We start from the raw sequence: 17,199 nt of genomic DNA on the forward strand, positions 1-17,199 counted from the left end.
GAGTAAGATGACAGGTTCAAAGCCAAATATATCACTAATAGCATTAAGTGTAAATAACTATTTCAATTAAAAGATGAAGATTTAAAAACTGGATAAGAAATCAAAACCAACTAAGTACTGCTTACAGGTGAAACACTTTAAATCTAAGAACTCAGAAAGGTTGAAAGTGAAAGAATAATAAAAGATAAACCATGCAAATGCTAGCCAAAAAAGAACTGATACAGCTTTATTGATACCAGACAAAAAGTGTTATTAGAGATAAAGAGGGATAATTTATAATGATAAAAAGGTCAGTTGAACAGAAAGATACAACATAATGCTAAATTTATATTCACCTAATAGCCTGGATACAAAATACATAAAGCAAAGATTAATAGAACTAAAAGGAGAAAGAGACATTTATAATCATAAATTGGAGATTTTATTATACCTCTTAATAACTGATAAAATAAGCAAATTGAAAAATCAGTAAATGCAGAAGATTTGAAAAGTAAAATTAACAAACTTGACCTGCAGAAAATACACACTTTTCAAGAGCACATGGAACTTTTACTAAAACTGAGCACATGCAAGTCTCAATATTCTCTATGATTGAATATGTATAAAAATTCATATAAAATACACCACAATGAAGTGTTTTATTCCAGGAATCCAAGGGCAATTTAACATTCAAAAGTCAATCAATGTATAATCCACTACATTAAGAGAATAATCTTAAGAAGATAATCATGTAATCTTCTTAAGAGATACAGTAAAAATGCTTGATAAAATTCAATATCCATGCACAATAAGGCTCTTAGCAAGCTGGAAAGAGAAGGAAACTTCCTTAATCTGATAGCAATCATCTGTAAACAGCCTCAGAAAAACCATTCTAAATGAATGAGTTATTGAAAGCCTTCACTTTGAAAAAGCATAGTACTGTCTACAGAGATAGATGACTGCACTTGTCTACAGAGATAGATGACTAAGTCAACGGAACAGAATAGAAAGTTCAGGAACAGACTACACATGTAGAGGACATCTGACTTATGACAAAAGTGACACTGCAGTGCAGTTAGGAAAGGAATTATTTTCAACAAACAATCCTGGGTCAACTGGCTATCATATGGGTAAAAAACAATCTTGACCCCTACCTCAAACCTTGCACAAAGATTAATTTCAGATGGACTGCAGATCTAAATGTCTTAATTAGATGTGTTTCTCCAACTCTGACTCACCAAGTCTATAGAATCTACTAGTGGCTGGCTTGGTTGAAATACTGAATCCTCAGTTTCATCTTCGTTCTTTTTGCAGGGCATTTGCTTTGAAGGAAGCAAGTTATACCACAGAGTGAAAATCTCATTGGAAAAAGGTAAATCTGCCAGGCTGATCTGAGTTCCCGCCTATGTGAAATGAAAGGAAAAAAAGAAAAAACAAGAGAAAATAAAATGTTTCAATTCATATTTGCTCCCTCTGATATAATTAAGATTACTGGACAAGCTTGTTTTAAGGTTAAAAAAAAAAAAAAAAAGCAATACTCATGATATATAGCGCTGGTGGATTTTTTTTAAAACCTGCCGATGTCTTATATTTTCCGGTGTGACTAAATAAGAAATATAGCCGACCCTTGAACAGTGTGGGGTTAGGGACGCCAACACCACCCCCGACCCTGCAGTCGAAAATCCATGTCTACCTTTACAGTTGGCCCTCCACGTGTCAGGTGCCACATCCCCAGATTCAACCAACCACAGATCATGTAGTACTACAGTGCGAATTCAGTGAAAAAAAAAAATCTGTGTATAAGTGGACCACAAAAGAATCCCAGGGTTGGTTTTTAGATTGGGATTACGGTTGACCCTAGAACTACACGGGTTTCAACTGTAGACTGCAGTGTTTCTTGAACACCTGGGCGCACCTCTAGACATCTGCGTTTGAACACCTTATGTAACTTTACTGGTATGTAATGCTGCTCTGGTCATTGTGCACAATGATGTGTTAAACTTGCTATTAGTTATGTGTGAAGTCTTCTGCATTAGTATTTAAATATCCTATTGCTCTAAACAGTAACACTTAAGTCCTCCTAGAAGCTCTAACACCATGGCTGGGAGAACGAGCTGCATGAAGGAACTATACTCAGTGTCCTGCTTAAATCTGTAACAGTCAATTAGGTGTGGGATGTCCTTTTGATATCTATCCATCATTGATGAGCTGTGTGACCCTGGATACATTACTTCTCTAAGCAGTTCTTCATCTGAAAATAGGGGTCATCATACCCTTTTAATAAGATTGTCAAGAGGATTAAATGAGATAATGTATACAAAACACCCAGCACCAGGCTCGTATTGGGAATAATAAGCATACTCCACAGTGATGGTCATAACAGAGGCCAAAGTTCTTCTTTATCTAAAGGTTAGAAATAAAAAGTAGATTTTACAGAGAATCATAATTTCTAAGCAAATTTGAAAGGTCTGGAATAAGAGAATGGAAACCAGAAATCACTATTTCAGATAAAAAATGAAACCACTGTTGGGTGTGTCTGAGGCATTGGGCAGATTGGTAGAAGTACCGAGGCTGGCAAAACAACAACGAGAAAATTATTCTCAGAATATCCAACAGTGTTATCTGATGCTGGAGATGATGAAAAGTCCTACCAGGCACTCTTCCCTTTGGTGTTTACTGACAGAGCACAGATCCACCCTCAGTGTCTTCTGCTGCAGGGCTGTCTGGGAGATGGCCACTCTGAACACATCACTGAATAACAGGGACTCCGCGGCTGGATGGACTTTCGTTCGAAACAGACAGCTGACGTCAGTTGAGGAGGGAAGCAGAGCAACTCTAAAGTATCTGCAAAGAACAAGGATGAAATGGATTTCATTGGTTCAGTTATACTGGATTCACAGCTGGTGTTTGAAATTATCTGCCTGGGAGAGACACGGACTTCATCTCAGCCCAAAGCTCTGCTGCCACCATGGTCGTCATGCTCAGGGGCACAGAGGCTCTGTTCTTAACCCGCCGGTGCTCCGGATCATGCAAGGCTGAGCCTGCCGCCCGCCCCGGGGCTGCAGCAAAGGCACGTGGTAGGGAAGTGAGAGGAACGAAGACCACGGGGCAGACGGATTTACGTCCCACCTGCCCGTGTCCTGACAATTCCACAGTGACTGCCATCTGAACCTGGGAAAGCAGGAACACACCAAGTAAACACGGGTGACTTTGTCCCAAAGAACACTCGTCCCGCATATTAAACAAGAACTGCTGATGGCCATTCCCCAGGAATGGAATACATTATCCTACTAGAGGAAAAGAAACGCTAGTAGCACATTGTTAAGAAAATTTAAAACAGATGAATTTTAACAGTTCAAAAAAGTCACTGCCTAGCATCTCAGAAGTCTCAGATATGACAAACTGTTTTATGCTTTGTCATATTTAGAGGAAGAGTCAGAGAAAAACAATAACTTCTACTACTACTTTATTTTATTTATTTATTTTTTTACTCTTTTTTTTAAACATCTTTATTGGAGTATAATTGCTTTACAATGGTGTGTTAGTTTCTGCTTTATAACAAAGTGAATCAGCTATACGTATACATATATCCCCATATCTCCTCCCTCTTGTGTCTCCCTCCCACCCTCCCTATCCCACCCCTCTAGGTGGTCACAAAGCACCGAGCTGATCTCCCTGTGCTATGTGGCTGCTTCCCACTAGCTATCTATTTTACATTTGGTAGTAATACTACTTTAAAAGTGAGTTTTCTGAGCACACATTACATGAGGATTCACAATTCCTGGAAACAGCACGAGGTATCTTCTTTTAAATCCCAGAAAGAGAACACCCATTAAATCCCTCCCCACTCCCCCATTTCCATACTTTCTAATTCATATTCTAAAGAGCATCTTTCTCCAATTATAAAAACTGTAAATTCGCATGAAGAACTGAGGAAGGCCATATTATTTCTGTATTTTGTATCAACATTGATTATGGAGATTCAGCATTAAAAACCTAGTGGACCCTGGGCCACAGTCGTTAAGGCTGGAGATGCAGCAGAAGAAATCTTCTTTCCCTGCCTTCATGGAAAAGCAACAAAGGGAGGTATTTTAGAGAGGCGGGCGGGAGGGACGGGATTTTCTGTTTCTCCAGACTCAGTTCGCCTTGTCCCGGTGGCCTAGCCACTTACACCATCCTCAAATGGTTCCGAGGGAAGAAGGTGAGGTTTTACAGGGTTAGGAACCAAAGGCATAGGGGAAGGAAGGTTGGGGTGCTTCTCCTCTCGTTCTGCTGCTGGGGAGGGGGTCGGGGGTCACTCACAGAGACCCTGTGGCCGCCGCCAACCTGCTGACGGATCAACTCTGCTTGTCGTCATTAATAATAAAAAAAAACGTTTGACGTCAGGAGAAAGAAAGAACGATTCTGAGGATATTTCATGCTAGTTGTCGTCTTGAGCAGTGTCAATATTTAGGCCAAGGCTTTCGTTACGGGTTTAAGAACACGTTGCCATGCACTCAGGAAGGGTCAGGCCAGGCAGACAAGCGACCACAGGGAAGCCGGGAGCAGAAGCCCTGTCATCGCACTCTGGAGGGCACCTGTGACTTCCTGTGTGTGCCCTGCTCTGGCAGAGGCAGGACGTTTGCCGGCGGCCCCATCCCGACATCAGGGGCTTCATGCAAGTTCATGTTCCTGGGGAATTCTGTAGTTTTGCCTGGACTTGTGGGTTGGCTCTCCCTGTTCACACATTCGATCCCTGGAGGATCTGTCCTTTCCCTGACAGGTCACTCGAAGATTAAAAGGCTGTCCACAGTGTGCTCTGAGATCTCAGCATACTTATCAGGAGGGAGAAGTCACGAATAGTATCGCCAGCCGGTCCTCCCTGAATACTACTGACAGGTATCCCTAACCTCCGTGCTGGGAAGCAGGCTCTCTGGGGTGATCAAGCCACTCCCCCATATGTCCTCCCTCCTCCCTGCATGGTTCATAAACCCAAAGGAGGGGACCGGCCCATATCACCCCCTCTTTGCCTTTATCTAGTGCTGATTAAGACACAATCAGCCCTGCTATGTCTTTCCCACATCGTCACTTGGATGAATTGCTACATTATGATGCAAAATTCTCATACAGACAATTTTAAGTTCTTTGATTTGTTCTCCACGGATTTTACTTACACTTTTGAAGTGTGAGGTATCAGGAAGGCATGAAGATTGCGGAGTTGTGCTACAATCACCATGAAACTTGACCTTTTTGCATCATATCTGTCAAAAGAGAAGCTGATGAGATAAGGAAGGGCACGGGCCACTCGTCACCACACGGAGTCGAGATGCGCCCCTTCCTGTGCACAGTCTCACCTGAGTCCGATCTGCACCTGGGCCGTCTCCATGACGGCGACGTCCTCCTCACTGTACAGAACATCTTCGACTTCACTGGGCCTGGGGGCAGGGAGACAGCAGGTGCAGGTGAACGTTTGTGAACGGAAACGTGCAGAGCTATGGTTGCTGTCTGCCACTTACTGATTCTGAATGGAAACCTGAACTAACAGAACTCCTCAGGACTTCACTAGTGGCCCAGTGGTTAAGACTCTGCACTCCCAACGCAGGGGGCGCGGGTTCCATTCCTGGGCGGGGGGCTAAGACCACGCAAGCCACACGGCATAGCTAAAAACAAAACAAAACAAGAAACAGCACTCCTCTACTAGCCAGTGGACCTGACCCCAGTGCAAGCTCACTTCTAAAAGTCTTGCTTCACCTTGTCAAGAGGAGTCTGAGTCTGGGCCTTGAGTGGGGATGACTTTCTGGTGCCTGGGCTTCCAGAGCCTCCCCGGGGTGTACGGCACCCTAGATACGCCAGGCTTTCCGAAATCTGCATACACGAAATGCTTCATGCACCAAACAGGCACTGGGCAAGCCCTGCAACGCTCTCATTAAAAACGAGTTTACGTCTCTAAGAGGCTCGGCTGTCTTTGAGCACATCGGCCTGTTCCTCATTTCCCTGCTGATGGGATGTCCTGGTATCCCTGGAAGTTTCAGCCTGCCACTTCTTTAATGCCTCAAGCCCTTTCCCCTGCAGAGAGCGGACTAAGGGCAGTGCGCTCCCAGTCTGTCACCCCACGCCCGGCTGCGCGGAGAAGGCACCGGGCTGGGTCCTTACTGTTTCACGAAAGCTTCGTAGACCCCGCTGTCCCCAGCCACGGACTCATCCGAGACCGCAGCCGACACGCAAGCGGTTTTCTCCCCAAGCAAGTGGATTCCTCTTCTTTTTGGTAATGATTTTTCCACATCTAGGGAGGGGAGAGTGACAGCACTAATTAGAAAAAGTTAAGTACAAAATGCACACATGGTTTGGTTCTGAGAAATCCAAAATAAACTTTCGACCTGAGAATCCAGGATGCTACTATTCAAATCAACAGAAGTGAAGGATTCCAGGCACTGCGACTTATAAGATTCCTGGGATGCCAGTTATTTGAGAAAGAATCGGCTGTTCCTCTGTCCTGGACATTTTAAGGGAAGGGATCAATTGCACACTTTCTCCCGGGCCCCTTGCCTCCCCCTTCTCGGCACTCGCTGCAGAGAACACAGTCGGGGGTAAGAAGCTGTCTGCCTCCCTCAAGTACTGGAAACGTTTCTACAAGAGAGCTTCTAGCGCTCGACGGAGAGAAAGGTTTCCGCCTCTTTTGCTCGCCCCTTCTCTCCAGCCTCCATCTCCTGAGCTGCTGCTCTAATAGAAATTAAAGAGAAAGTCTTTGACTTACAGAATTCCTCACTGGCTAATACCATTAAAAACTCTGCGCTACTGAATCTTCACCAACCACCACTTAACTTTTATCTCTGACTCATATTCACACCCCGGCATCCTGCAGAGAGCAGGGACCCTCGTTTAAAGCTGTGTTCCTGTGTAATAAGCTGCAAGCCCATGGCGTTCCTTCATCCTCAGGCAGGCAAGCGGGACCCATATTGGTATGCGTTTCGCCCCCCTTCTGAGTCATGACTTTACATCTTGTTAAGCTGTTTAAATTTTAAGGCTTCAGATTACAGGATTGATTGCTGCATTTTCCCTTTTATTTCTGGCAGTGGGAATGATTTTTCCCCCCATGATGATTAAGTGCCTTCTCTCTGCCCACCCCCCTTTGTGAGGGGTGAAGGTGATGACGTGATTTATTGATTACCCCCAGGAATAACCACAGCAGCCTGAAATTGACTTTGACAATGACAGAGACTGACTGCGGAAGGACTTCGGAGTTATTCCAACTTGATTTCTGCCATCCAGCAGGGACTGGTGCTGGACAGTCAAATGTATGTAACAGGAACTCAACTTCAGCTGAACAAGAGTCTAGAGCACTGACGAGGTGACCAGTGTCACTATCATGAACCACCTGCCCCCATGCCAAGGTCAGACATCCCCCCCATAGACCGAGTGTCACTGACCTGGCCTGGAGAGAATTAGTCTTTAGGGTTAAATATATGCTTTCGGTTGTTTTCACATGTGAAACTGAATATTACCTGCAAACAAAGCTCTTGGATATATTTTCCCCTAGTGTGACTTTTTAACAGTAGTTTTCTAACTAACGTGCATTTAAAAAGTGAACAGTTGTTTCATGGACACTCTGGAGACACCATTCTGCAGGCACAGACCCCTCAGACAGACATGGGAGCAGATCGAGGGTAGGGAGCGAGGCGTCGGACGCTGCGGGAAGCGCAGGGACGTCGGTGCCTCGGAACGGCCAGGCGGGGCAGACCCCGGGAGGTTTCCTCCCTCACCTCCTGCTTCGCCAGCACGCAGCCTCATTTACTGGCCCCTCCAAACCGACTGAGTGTGGACAAGTGGTCACTAGAGAACACTCCAAGTACATGAAGAACAAAAACAGCTTTGAAATGCTCAAGAACTGTGAGATCCTTCAAGTCCAAAGCACAGAAGAGTGGCATGAAACCCACTCCACTTCCTTCCTTCCTCCTCCCTCGCTCTGTCCTCCTTTCGTGAATGCCGGTGGTTTGTGACCGGAACTGGGTTTAGCAGAGTTTTCGTATTCCTTAGCGTCACACAGTTGATATTAATTACTGCGAGCTGAGTGCCGAGAAGCAGGCACGGCTGGGTGCTTCAGATGCCTTATGAGAGCACTAACCCTTCCAGCACCCCACGAGGTAGATACTGCCTCGTGCCCGCTTTGCAGATGAGGAACAACAAGCCTCAGAGACCGGGTAACGTGCTCGCCGGAACACGGCCGGCCTATGGGGCCCCTGCGATGCGAGGGCAGGCCGGGCTGGCTTCAGGGGCAGCCTGCACCGGGCCACACGCGAGGCCCCAAGGCAGGTTTCTGCCTTGCTGGAGCCACTAGGTAAGCAGCGCTCCTGTGCTATTTTCTTTGCGGTTATTATTCCAATAACACGTCACTTGTTGGCACCTGCCAGGCAGGCAGCACGCAAACCACACAGCATCTCCTGCGCTCTGTCTCTGCCCCAGGCCACTGGCAGGCGGTGGTTCAGTCTGCAGTATTTGAAACCACACAAACGAGATGGATCCCTCTACCGCTTTAAACATCTGAAATGGCCAATCAATTAATACTTAGAATTCCTAGGACCAAAAGTACAAAATAAAAATGCTTACTGAAACAGCAGGGAAATACTTCTAAAGAGGCCTGTCTTCTCGTGCGCTGTGGACGCGCAGGAGCCTGTGTGGCTCTGAGCAGGCCTCCTGGGACCAGCACTGGACTTTGTTTCTCATTTGGTTTGCGGCTGGCTCCTCGGACCCCAGCTGCGATCATTTGCCAACCAAGGTACCATCCCGTTCTCTTTACAACCACATCTAGTGTAGTAAAACCTTCTGCCTTGCAAAGGTAAACAATTAAAAATATTACATTCTCCCTCTGTTTGGGTCTCTGTGAGCACAGATGCAGCAGTAAGAACTCAAGCCACTGCGCTTTCTTGGGTTGCAACTAGTACCGTGGCCAGAAGAGGGCAGGGTGACACCACGCATGGGAACCGGCTTTCTCCCCATTAACTTTCCGCAGAGGGAGAGTCTGGCATGAAACAAAACTCATCGTATTTATACAGAATTCCCACAGCAACCTAAACATTGAATGAACCTTGGTACTAATTAGCTGGTATGCTAATTGCCTTGGTTTTCATCTGTTTTAGGCCAAATTTGAAAAGAAGGTCCTCTTCCCTTTCTCGCTATTTCAGAACCAGAACCTATTTGGAAGCACGAAGTACGTTCACAAAATGTGTTCCCAGGCAGATGCCATACACAGTGGCGTTCTACACAACAGAATGGATGCTCAATGATTAAATCTTTTAAATACAGAAGGGGATTTGCATTTGATAAAGAAAAAATGTGTAGGTTCATCAATAAAAATTCTTTCCCAAATGAAGCCAAAATGAAAAAAGGGCAGCAGAAAGAGAAGGGGGACATACACCCTTTGTTTCCACGGAAAAAGTAACCTCCACTCGCTCTGCTTGAAATGGTCAAGAGGGATACGTGAGAGCAAGGGTCTCCGTGTACCTGCAGGCCCTTCGTGCGGCGGCTCCCTGGCGCATTCGGTGAGGTCCTTATCCTCTGAGAGGGACGGGGGCACTCCTCCCGGGTCAGAGTCCAGCAACAGCGGATCTTCTCCGAGGCCGATGTCTGCAAAGTGGCTGCTCAATTCACAGTCCTCAAGGTCAGCAGAGAACTGATGGAGAGGGACGTCGTGGGGAGACAGGGGGAACGCGCCTTCTAAGACCAAGGGAGAGCCGGGCGGGGACAGGGAGGAGAGGGAGGACCGGGAGGACAGGGACGTCACGGACTTGGGGGCCTCGGTCAGGGCGGGAGCGTGGCCCGGGGCCGCGGCCGCTGCCCCACAGGGACCGCTCTGGCCAGGCTGGCTGGGGGACTTGGCCACTTCGTGTTCGTGGATGGTGGTGATGGGTCCGGAAGGAATGTAACCACCTTTCTCCTGCAGGAGGAAGTCCAGTTTATACTGATAATCCGGGTCCAGCTGGTCGCCCTGGCTGGTGTAGTAGAGCTCGCTGGAACTGAGGGAGTTGAGGGACCCTCTGCTGGACGTGTTCAGAGACCCCCGGCTGGAGGCCAAGGAGCCCAGGCTGCTCCCGGACGACATAGACAGGGTGCTGGCGGAGAGGCTGGGAGAGGAAAGCACACCTGTAAAAACCGGGATGACGTGGAGACCCCTGCCGGCTCCTTCGGGCTGAGAGGAAGGAAACCCAGTGGCACCACAGAGCAGAGTCAACGACCGGGGTAAGAGAACTCGCTGTCACACCACACATTTCCATGCTTATTCGTGAATGTTTCCAACCTGACTCTCTAAAGACTCTTTAAGCAGCAATCCTGCTCATTAAAAATCATCCCCCTTGCGCAAAAGTTACAAAAAATTTAAAAAGGGATCAAATACCTATTGATAAGTCTATCTGCATAAATATCCAGAAGCAACTATGCATTAAAAAATACAGAAGTCGGAGGGAGGTGTAAACAGCATGAAGGGTTAATGCAGTGACTTTACTTTTAAAGAATCAAACTTTTTATTTTGAGAGAGGAAGAGGCCAGCTTCTAAAGACAAAGGCCCCTGGGCTCATTCGCCTTCCTCCTCTTTCTGTGTATATTTCAGGAATGAATCTGTGGCTGTTTTAGGGCACATCTCCCCCGCCCTTCCCTTTTTAAAAGAAGGGATGACGTGGAGAAATGTGTCATTTTCCTAAGTATGTCCTGATAGTTGAAATACATCTTCTTCCCAACACATTTCAAACATATTGCAAATAGGACCTTGGGGTTCATGAAACAAACAAAAAAAACAAACCCAAATCCCTGCAACTTTAAATTTGGTCATCTGAGTTTTAATTGTACTAGTATAACAATTTTCCTACTTTTAAGTCATTGAAAATAAAGACAAAAGTAATCAAAGATGAACTACAACATGCCTGAATGCAGTCAAGAAAAATGTTCCCCTCAAGAACCAAACAGGCTTACTTTTTAAGTTGTGAATGCAAATATGTAGTTAATTTAGTAGTTTCTTCAAGTTTCTGTAGCAGCTCTTTCCTTCGCTCTTCCAATTTTAATCTAGACAAGAAAAAGAAATGAATTTATTTTCACATAACTACGATCAAGCAGGAAAAGAAAGATTCTGAAAGAAAAGAAAGATCCTTATTACTTTCCCCTTGTGAGATCCAAATGAACTCGACACAGGGAAAACAGAGCCACCTGCCAGAAGGAAAGTAGACAGAACTGTCCACGGCCACTGAGCGAAGGGGGAGAGCTGTACCAAATGGCCAGCGTTACTGAGAACTTGTAGAATTTTGGTATTCTAAAATTTTCTTAAATGGGTAAGAAAACCTCATGCTCTTACAAGTTAGGGCAAGACAGTGGGGAAGAAAAGAACAACAAAAAAACCAAACAAAGATTAAAGATCCTTCTAAAGGCTTGTGACTTCAGCTTCTGTTACTAAAACATTTGACTGCAATAACAGGGAATTAGAAAAGATCATCTGAGTACTGAGTTTGGTAAGGGCTGTTCCAAAATCATAGTTAGTGATAAAAATTCCAATCTTATTTTGATGAGAATTTTGGCGATTAAGAAACAAATTAGTCCATATTGCCAGTGTGAGCTAATTTGGGCTTAACTGTTTAAGCAAGAAAAAGACATAAAAGTGATTTCCTTTCCCATCGACGGCACCTCTCATCACCTGTACTGGATTTTCATGAAATTTCATCCACATTCAGCTGAACAAGTTTTTATGAGGATTTTTTAGAAAAAAAATGTGAGAATTATGGAATTGTGTACTTGAGTAAGCCATTTTTAAATATATCAAGCACACTGTCTGTGTCAGGATTTTTAGACATCATTGAAATGAGCAGAATGGGACCCAGAAAACCACCATGGTTTCCGGTCTTACTCATCTGTCCCTAAGGCAAGTCACTTCGTCGCGGGTCTCAGCTTCCTCATCTGCAAAATGGTGATTATAATCCTACTGCGTCCACCTGCTAAGGCTGTTCAAGGGATCAGATGGAGCTATGTATGTGAAAGGTCTCTGCAGACAGCAAAGCCAGTCTCCCGTGTTCAAAGCCTCGGCATGCCCTGCAAGGTGCCGATACAAAAATTAGCTACTCTTCTTTGGAGAAAAATAAAACTTCCCTAATTTTCAACCTCTTTGAAATGCTATGTATGTTTTAGGCAGGGAGGAAACATGCCCATATTTTACTTATAGATATCTATCCTTTGATGCGTCACCAACACAATTTCATTATATGTTAAAATAAAAAAGTAATTCTTGTCATTTTGTTTAGTACTTCAAAGGGTGATAAATTCTTAATTCACAGCTTTCAAAGGTGTATTTTGAAAAGGAGTACGGTCCCTAATTTTTTTTAATCTCTTAAATATAAACAAAAACTCAACCAGGAAAAAATATTAATTCAAAGTAGATTAACTGAATTAGAAGGTACATAAAGGTCCAGAGAAAGTCCCCGAATCTACTAAAACCCATGTCTCCTGATACAGGAGCAATACTTTCGGAGTAAGTTTTAAAACCAAGTCCCACACCCACAAATGAAGGCTTTTCTGGTATGGTAAGGAGGCTTCAGGGCAACACAGTGTGCTTCATGCTGAAATTTAAATCCAAATCTTTCCCATTCCAGTCAGTCACACGTGATGGTCTCCCCATGCCCTCCTCTGGCGATGGCTCAGGTGTTGCCCTTCCAGCCCTTTCCAGGTTGCCTTGAACTGAGGTCTGGCCTGTGTTCCCCAGCTGGACCCTAAGCTCCCGGAGGGCAGGCTCGGGCTCCTTCTCCCTCCTCTACCCAGGCTGCCTGGAGAGCCCGGCGCCCTTCCCCGGCCCCCTCCCTGCAGGTGTCTAGATCACATGTCATTGGAAGATGCTTAAAGAAGGCCCTGGGGAGTCACAGAAACCCTGCTGGCAACCCTGTGGCTGTCCTCTGTCAAGCACTCCACCTCCTGTCTCTGATGGAATCAGAGCCTCTCCCAGCGGGAGCTGGTTCCTGGTATCCTTCCTGGGAAATGACCTCCCCCACCTCCTCCGGACCAGGGCCTAGAAGAAACTGCTGAGATGTCAGCCCCTTCGGGAGGGTGCGCCCCTGCCTCTCCTCACCCTTCTCCAGCCCCCGTCCTGCTACTCCTCCTGGGTGAGAAAGACCTCTTCAACCTGACCCCGAAAGACCCCCCCCACGGCCCAGCTGCCCTTGACAAGACAAGGGGGTCCTCGCACCCTCCACCTCTGCCCCCGGTGCCCTCAGGGGGAAAGCTCCATGTCATCTACAGAAGTTCCTTTTCCATTAAAAAATAAATGACACTCATACCCCCCGCCCACTTGCTATAAGAACTTTTTCAGAATCAGCGGCAAAAACATTCATATGATTAAGAAACAAGACACCCTGGCAAGATGCAAGGCAAAACCCCTAAGATAGGTGAAAAAGGAAGGAGCAATGTTAAGATCTTATCAGCCGTAGAAAAGCACAGAGTTTAAGGAATTTCAATAACTGTACGGAAAGAATAGAAGGGTGTGTAACAAGTCTTTTTTTCATTTGAGAGCAATTTCTCTTTCCCGATGCGCTTTATGACCACTAGGGGGCGATCTCCGTCTCCGCGGGCGGTCCCGCGAGTCGGCGACACTGAGGACGGGGCTGGCGGGCACAGCTGGGGGACTCTGGGAGCTCACACAGCGGCTGAAAATTCATGTGAGTTTAGCTCCTTCAGAGACCAAAATTCAGCAACGACTCAGAATCTCGCCTGAGGCCACCCCTGAAATAATGAGAAACCCACAATGTAAGAGGAAAACAGGATAATTTGGGGGAAGCAGCAAGGGCTTGTCTGACAGGCGTGTAGGTACCGAGAAGAAACGGAGGGGGTCTGGGGTCGGTGAAGCACCGTTTGCTCTGCGATGAAACTAAGTCTGACACAGTGAATGTCAAGTTCCCAGAGGTGTCTCCCTCGACCTCCTGCTGGAGCACTGAGGAAATACACTGCCTGCAGAGGGCTTCTCGGGCCTTCTGGCCGGGGGTCGGGGGGGGCGGTGACCCTGTTTCAGCTCAACAGCAACGACAAGCGCAGCAGGAATATCCACAGGCAGTGGGAAGAAACAATGAGGTTGGTGAAGGGTAGGAAAGGGGGAGAGCATATGGGGAGTAAAGTAAAACCACCACCAACAAAGCCCGAAGCCAAACCGTGCTGTGCCCACTGGGAAACAAAGGACTCCGGGTGCACTCCGCAGGGGTTCTGCTCTCTTGCACAGGGAATGCTGGGACGTTTTGCAGCCAAGGATAGCAGTGAGAAAACTGCAAGCTGCTCCAGCAAGAAAGTGTTAGTCCCTCGGCCTTACCCTGCTTTATCATGGGGTTCTGCTTTTGGCCGTGGACGGCAGAGAGGAAGCTGATGTCCATTTTCTGTAATGCTAAATGACTTGACCCTTCCAAACGACTCAGATAGCCAACATATCACAAATATGAAACATACACATTTCCCTTCCTGCTAAGATCTCAGTCGTGGGAGGTGGGCCCATGCGCGGTCATAAGTCAGAGGGCCACCCAAACCTGTGGATGGCCCCCATTACTCCCTGTGCGACTCAAACCCCACGGCTGGATCTCACTAGATAGAGAATTATTTTGTATAAATATCTTATAGCTCCTCTTCTGGATGAGATCAAGCCTACTGTTTCTGCTGGAATTTTGACAGTTATTATGTGTGTGCAAACAAAAGTATAAAAGCCAAAGTCTAGGCACTTAAACTAAATTTTTAACGTTACTTCATTAGTCATTTTTGAAGCTCCAGCCCTAATAAAAAAGACAAACAACGGACTTCCCTGGCAGTCCGGTGGTTAGGACTCCACGCTCCCAGTGCAGGGGGCACGGGTTCAATCCCTGGTCAGGGAGCTAAGATCCCGCATGCCACATGGCCCGACCAAAAAAAAAAAAAGACAAGACATCATGCCTGTAAAAGCTGATTCAAACAAAGAAACAAACGCCTGTTTTCTTCCTCTCCCAGAAAAAATTTAAAGTCCATTGGTAGGGCCCTTCCTGGATCCAGATACTGCAGAGTAGGACAGCTGAGATGTCAGATGTCCGTACGTTACACAGGTATAATTATATGACATTTATTAAGGGCGACATAACACAAAAGATCACTGGTGTTTTATCTATGAAAAACCAAAGCTAACCATTTCATCATATTTGCTGATGATTATCAAACTTTTATCTTCGGAATTTAAGAAACACAAACACAGACACTCACATACAGCATCAAGGTAATTCAGGAAAACAACTGAATTCTGCCTTCTCGCCCTTACTTTTCGTTCCTTGTGGTCTTGGTCGGATGGCTCCCTACCTGGCCAGCCTTGCTCACACCTTCTAGAGATGTCAGAGTGGGAGGGGAGGAGAAGCAGGGGCAGGTGGGTGATGAGAATTATTTAAGATAGTGAAAGGATGTCATCTGTAGGGGGTTCCCCCTTTGATACTTTTTCATGCTTCCTAAAGCTGTGATGCTGTAGCTATGCGTTATCTCCGTCAGCATTTTAACTCACACGGTTAAACAAGTGCTCATGCTAATACCTCACCAGGAATGTCAGAGGTTCTTCCCTCCCCCATCTCCTCCACCACCACACTTTTCAAATGTTTTGATATTATGTTGACACACAACCTTAAACATTTATAGAGGACAAGGAATTAGAAGGCAAGAAGCCAAGAAGTTAAAAAAAATAAAAGTGACTGGATTATGGGTGGGTATTTTAAACTTACTCCCAGGTCACTTGAAGTTACGCAAATGTGAATCTCTTTCCCTTCATTCTGCTCCTTACTTGTTGGCCTAAAAGATGGATGTGCAGTGGTTTTAAAGGGCCACATGGTCTATGGCTGAAACAGGTAAACAGGTGTCTGACCATTAGTCAGCAAGGCCTGGACACAGGGCTGCTGTGCAGATGTCCTCACGGCAAACAACACACAGGGGTTCCCTGCTTAGGAGTCCAGCTGATCTGCCTACAGAACTGGAGTTTTTAGATTAAGTGATCCATTTACACCTTCCCACAGAAAGATCAGAAAATTGCTTAAAGTATTTTCCTTTATATTTTCTCCTGCTTCAGAGGAGGGTTTCAATTGACAAACAAAATCCAAGTGAACATTTTGTGACCTGTTGAGATATCAAAGGGAGCAAGTTGTCTTTTCCTTGTGAAATGAAAAGCAATAAACTTTTGCATTCTTGTGAGTAATAAACCCAGAATAGGAAGCTTCAGCCACTCTAACAGTCCAGATAATCTCTCTTATCAGAGTGCAATAGTTTACAGCCACTGTTATCAGCCTCGGTCAGCGATGGACTGCATTCCTGGTTTTCTGTCAACATTCCTTAGTTATTCAACATCTGTCTCAGGCATTTTCACGTTCCCCAAAAGCGTAGAGGAACCACGGGGACTGAGGAGGGTGTGCTTTACTGCCCTACAGGAAGAAGTCCTCAGTCCACTAAGGGCTGAGGCCTCTGAGATTTCCGCAGACCGGGGAGAACGGCCTGGAGGCCCAGCTGAGCCCCCCACGGGCTAGCCACCCGGGGCCCGGGGAGGGGAACGCACCTCTCGGCCAGAGCTCGGCTGGGCGCCCCCCGGACCGACCGCAGCTCCTCCTCCAGCCGCCGCCTCTCGGCACCCAGGCTCTCCAGCTCGTCCGGGGTGCGCTTCTGGGGCGTGACGAACTGAAGCTCTTTCAGAAGTTCTTCTTTCTCGTTAATCAGCATCAGCTTCTCCTTCTCAACGTCCAGCGCCCCAGGCCAGGCCTCACTGTCCAGTTTCGACAGTTCGATTTTCAAGTTGGCCATGCTAAAACAAGACAAGACAAAATGCAGTGACGTAGCTGTGCACGTAGTCAGAAGTCCCAAGAGAGGGAAAACACAAGGCGGGCTACGGGCGGGATTAACCCCCTAGGGACGGGCGTGATGGCTGGTGTGAGGCTCCGGTCCCGGTCCCGGGGCGGATGCTACACTTACTTCTTATCTGCCTCATTCTCCCCACCTTTAACATCTGAGTAAGCACACCTACCTACCTGAAAAAAGGATGAAAAAAAAAAAAAAAAAAAGGATGAAGGTCAAAGTACGCAGAAGCTTAAAAAGCAGAGGGCCGTGGGCGGTCAGCCCTGACGTGTGCCTGCCTGTGCGAGGTGGCAGGAGGAGAGCTGCCTTTAAAAAATCTCTGGAAAATGATGCCTGAAATGCATTATTCTAGATCTCGTTCCTCTGGGTAAAGACGCTGTCCCCAGGCTAGGCTGGCAG

General features: G+C 46.3%; 1 protein-coding gene across 4 annotated transcripts in view; it reads right to left on the minus strand.

Moving 5' to 3' along the window:
* The window catches only part of WWC2 (WW and C2 domain containing 2), a 160,117-nt gene that overhangs the window by 18,147 nt on the left and 124,771 nt on the right, over nucleotides 1–17,199 (minus strand). For 3 of the 4 annotated variants that reach the window (XM_082443960.1, XM_082443961.1, XM_082443963.1), the window contains 8 exons: nucleotides 16,508–16,750; nucleotides 10,918–11,007; nucleotides 9,457–10,076; nucleotides 6,112–6,241; nucleotides 5,313–5,393; nucleotides 5,133–5,219; nucleotides 2,631–2,823; nucleotides 1,218–1,382 (listed from right to left, as the gene is read on the minus strand). In XM_082443960.1, coding sequence (XP_082300086.1) covers nucleotides 1,218–1,382; nucleotides 2,631–2,823; nucleotides 5,133–5,219; nucleotides 5,313–5,393; nucleotides 6,112–6,241; nucleotides 9,457–10,076; nucleotides 10,918–11,007; nucleotides 16,508–16,750 — 1,609 coding nt within the window. The remainder of the gene's footprint in view (nucleotides 1–1,217; nucleotides 1,383–2,630; nucleotides 2,824–5,132; nucleotides 5,220–5,312; nucleotides 5,394–6,111; nucleotides 6,242–9,456; nucleotides 10,077–10,917; nucleotides 11,008–16,507; nucleotides 16,751–17,199) is intronic. The other variant, XM_082443962.1, reaches the window with a different exon arrangement.

This window comes from Balaenoptera physalus, assembly GCF_965194825.1.
Source record: "Balaenoptera physalus genome assembly, chromosome: 21".
In the NCBI taxonomy this organism is placed as follows: domain Eukaryota; kingdom Metazoa; phylum Chordata; class Mammalia; order Artiodactyla; family Balaenopteridae; genus Balaenoptera; species Balaenoptera physalus.